The sequence below is a fragment of the Chinchilla lanigera genome, unplaced genomic scaffold, assembly GCF_000276665.1.
Source record: "Chinchilla lanigera isolate Chin_1 unplaced genomic scaffold, ChiLan1.0 scaffold01444, whole genome shotgun sequence".
Lineage (NCBI taxonomy): Eukaryota > Metazoa > Chordata > Mammalia > Rodentia > Chinchillidae > Chinchilla > Chinchilla lanigera.
The window spans coordinates 1-2846 of NW_004956845.1; the positions used below are offsets into that span (position 1 = coordinate 1).

Sequence of the window (2846 nt, forward strand, 5' to 3'; positions counted from 1 at the left end):
AAAATGAGCAAGTTTTTGAGAAGGATGGGCTTTGCTTGCACGTAATGAGCCTTTTGTTGAAATTTCACTTTACAAGTTTACACGGTTACATTGCAACAGAAGCTGGAGGGGGACTGAAGAGGCCAGGAAGCTTTATAATTAGTCATGCAATGATCATACTTTCTTCAAGTAGGCTTAGGCCAAGAATTACCACTCAGCTTCTTTTGATCCTAAGTAATACTAAGAAGGCTCTCATTGCCTGACCCATTGCTCAGACTTAAGCTCTAAGCAATATTCCTGTATCTGACAGGTTCCCTTTGTGACTGAAGAGTCACATTTAGTCTAGTAGCTATTTACACTTTATGTGAAAAAATCTGCAGTCACCTTCCAAATTTCAGTGAGATGCTCAAGATTTCTGGTGAACAGCCAATTCTGAATTATAGATGTCATTTCCATTACATTGCAAATTTAAAAACAAGCACTTACTGTTGGACTATTTAGGTCAGGAGGTGTAGACATGTCCCCAAACAAATCCATCTGGTTCACACCCTTAAAAAAGTATTTGGATTAGATTCAGATGTGTCCACTAACAAAGATTACTGTGCACATTGCTGCAAGTTTTTGTTTCTCATGCTAAGGGATTTTCACTGGTAGGCTGAGGCAGGAGGATCACCATGAGTCTAAAGCCAGTCTGGGCTACATAGTGAGTTCAAGGCCAGTTTGAACTACATAGTGAGTTCAAGGCCAGTTTGAACTAGCAAGACCCTGTCTCAAAAAAACCCAAAACAATAAAGTAAAACTAAAACAAACAAACAAAAGAAAACCCAAAAGCTCACAACTGAATTTTCACTTAACTCATACAGATTTGATATTGTTATTTAGATCAGGAGGTGTAAACATATCCCCAGACAAATGTATCTGGGGCCACACCCTGAGAAATATTTGGATTAGTTTTGAGATTATTTTGTATACTGACATAAATGTTACACTAATGCTTAGGAAAATACTTGCTGCAATTGGATTTTCATATGGATTCAGTACAAATGTGGCAATAGCAACAGCTCCAGAAAGTAGAGCCCATGTCTAGGTAGAATCATAAAACATGACATACATACCAATTTCAGTTTGTTTTCTTGGTCATCCAGTGTCATTAGGGCCTCACTTCCATTCTGAAAAAGTGACAGATATTTAAGGGTAGTTGAGTTTTCCCTCCAGAATTTATTTTCCTAACATAGTGGTTTTTACTAGGCAGCTATGATCGTGGTGCTGATCCTTTAGTTCTGTGTTTCCAGGAGCAGAGAGGCCATAAGCATGTGGCTAGGAGAGAGTGCTCAGGCAGACGCGAGGAAGCACTCACATACATCGCACCCCCAATTCACAAGAAGTAAAGATGCAGCTTTACCTCGACTGCTTTGTTGGCTTCTTCGGCCTGTAAGGAAAGACACAATTTCTGTGAGGTACTTGTAGTGAGACAAGGTTAAATAAATAAAAGAAAAAATGTACTTAGAAGCTCATATGCATAAGGCAAGAGCTTTGTGTATTTCACCTACTGGGACATTCTCTTCCCCTTATCATATAGATAGTGGATTGAACAGAATTATTAGATGTGAAGTGGCTTTTCCTACGAAGTTCCTATAACCGACACAAAGCTTTCAGGGACAAAAGACAAGAAGTAGGGATGGATATTGGCAGCATCGCCACACTGGGAAGAGCAAACAGTTCTGTACTCTGAACAGTCCCTGTAGACACCAAGACTCCAGCCAGGCCCTATGTATGCGTAACTGTAAGCATGGTCCCGGACATGGTTTCAATTCAGCAGCGCCTGTATCAAGTAGTACTTGCCTTTTTCTTTTCCTCTTCCTTTTTCTTTACATTATAGATAACTTGAAAAAGGTCTTTAAGATCAACGACTAATGGCTCAGCCTAAAGCAAGAGAAAATATCGTCAGTATTTCACTGTAGTCTATTTTCTTCTGCGTCTCCATTAATTCTCATTAGTACTGATTTCTTTTTTTCTCTTAAAACTCCTTTCTTGCTTCCCCTGGCTTACAGGGATCACCTTCTCTCCACACGCACTGCTAGTGCAATCCCCAGACACATAAAGGGCAGAAGGATCAGTAAGTATTTAGGTAAAACAAGAGGTACCACAACTATGTTAATTATCTGGGAATACTTCATGGTTGTTCCAAAGTCAGCACTGACCTTTAAGAAAGTTCATTCTTTTATCTCTTTGCCACACACCATTTGGGAGTTGACAACATTTTAAAAAGATATTTTAAAACTGGGAGTGGGTGCATTCACCCGTAATCCCAGCACTTGGAAAGCTGAGGCAAGAGGATCACCATGAGCTCAAGGCCAGCCTGGGCTCAACAGCAAACTTCTGTCTCAAAACAACAACAACAAAAGACTAGTAAAAGACAGATATTCTCTGAATCATAATTTTACTCTCCTACCAGGCATGGAAGTGCACACCTGTAATCCTAACACCTGGGAGGCTGAGGCAGGAGGACTGCCATGATTTCTGGCCAGCCTGGGCTACAAAAGGACACTTCTCACAAAAAAAAAGTTTATTCTCCTACATTCAATTGTTTCCAGCAAGTTGTCTAGTTCAGTTTCAGACACTACTACTCTCTACTTAGGACCAATTCCCAGCCTGACATCAAGACTTGGAGCTTACCTGTTGCCCAGTTTTTATGGCAAAAAACTGATGCTGGCCTTCTCCTCCACACACATAACCAAACGCCCGGTTGTCTGTCACATCCCGAGCAATGAAAGAAATCTTATTTACTGGATGTTCATGCTCTATTACCTGAAAAAAGAACATAAAGAAAGACTTATTTTTTGGTTTTTTTTTTTTTTTTTTTTTTT

At 39.9% G+C, this 2846-nt stretch overlaps 1 protein-coding gene across 1 annotated transcript; it reads right to left on the reverse strand.

Annotated features, from left to right (window-relative positions):
- Positions 1-11: 11 nt before the first annotated feature.
- Positions 12-2832, reverse strand: LOC102028604 (disabled homolog 2-like). The gene is made up of 5 exons (XM_005415214.2): positions 2656-2832; positions 1822-1902; positions 1382-1408; positions 1095-1148; positions 12-528 (listed from the first exon to the last, which is right to left on the reverse strand). Exons 1-5 carry the CDS (start codon positions 2800-2802, stop codon positions 448-450), a joined length of 390 nt encoding a protein of 129 aa, XP_005415271.1. The 5' UTR covers positions 2803-2832; the 3' UTR covers positions 12-447.
- Between the last annotated feature and the right edge of the window lie 14 nt (positions 2833-2846).

Coding starts and splice junctions, on each gene's coding strand:
- LOC102028604 (XM_005415214.2), bottom strand. CDS start 2,802: ATGTTCTTTTTTCAGGTAATAGAGCATGAACATCCAGTAAATAAGATT. Junction 1,903..2,655: donor CCATAAAAACTGGGCAACAG/GTAAGCTCCAAG, acceptor CTCTTGCTTTAG/GCTGAGCCATTAGTCGTTGA. Junction 529..1,094: donor AAGAAAACAAACTGAAATTG/GTATGTATGTCA, acceptor TACTTTTTTAAG/GGTGTGAACCAGATGGATTT.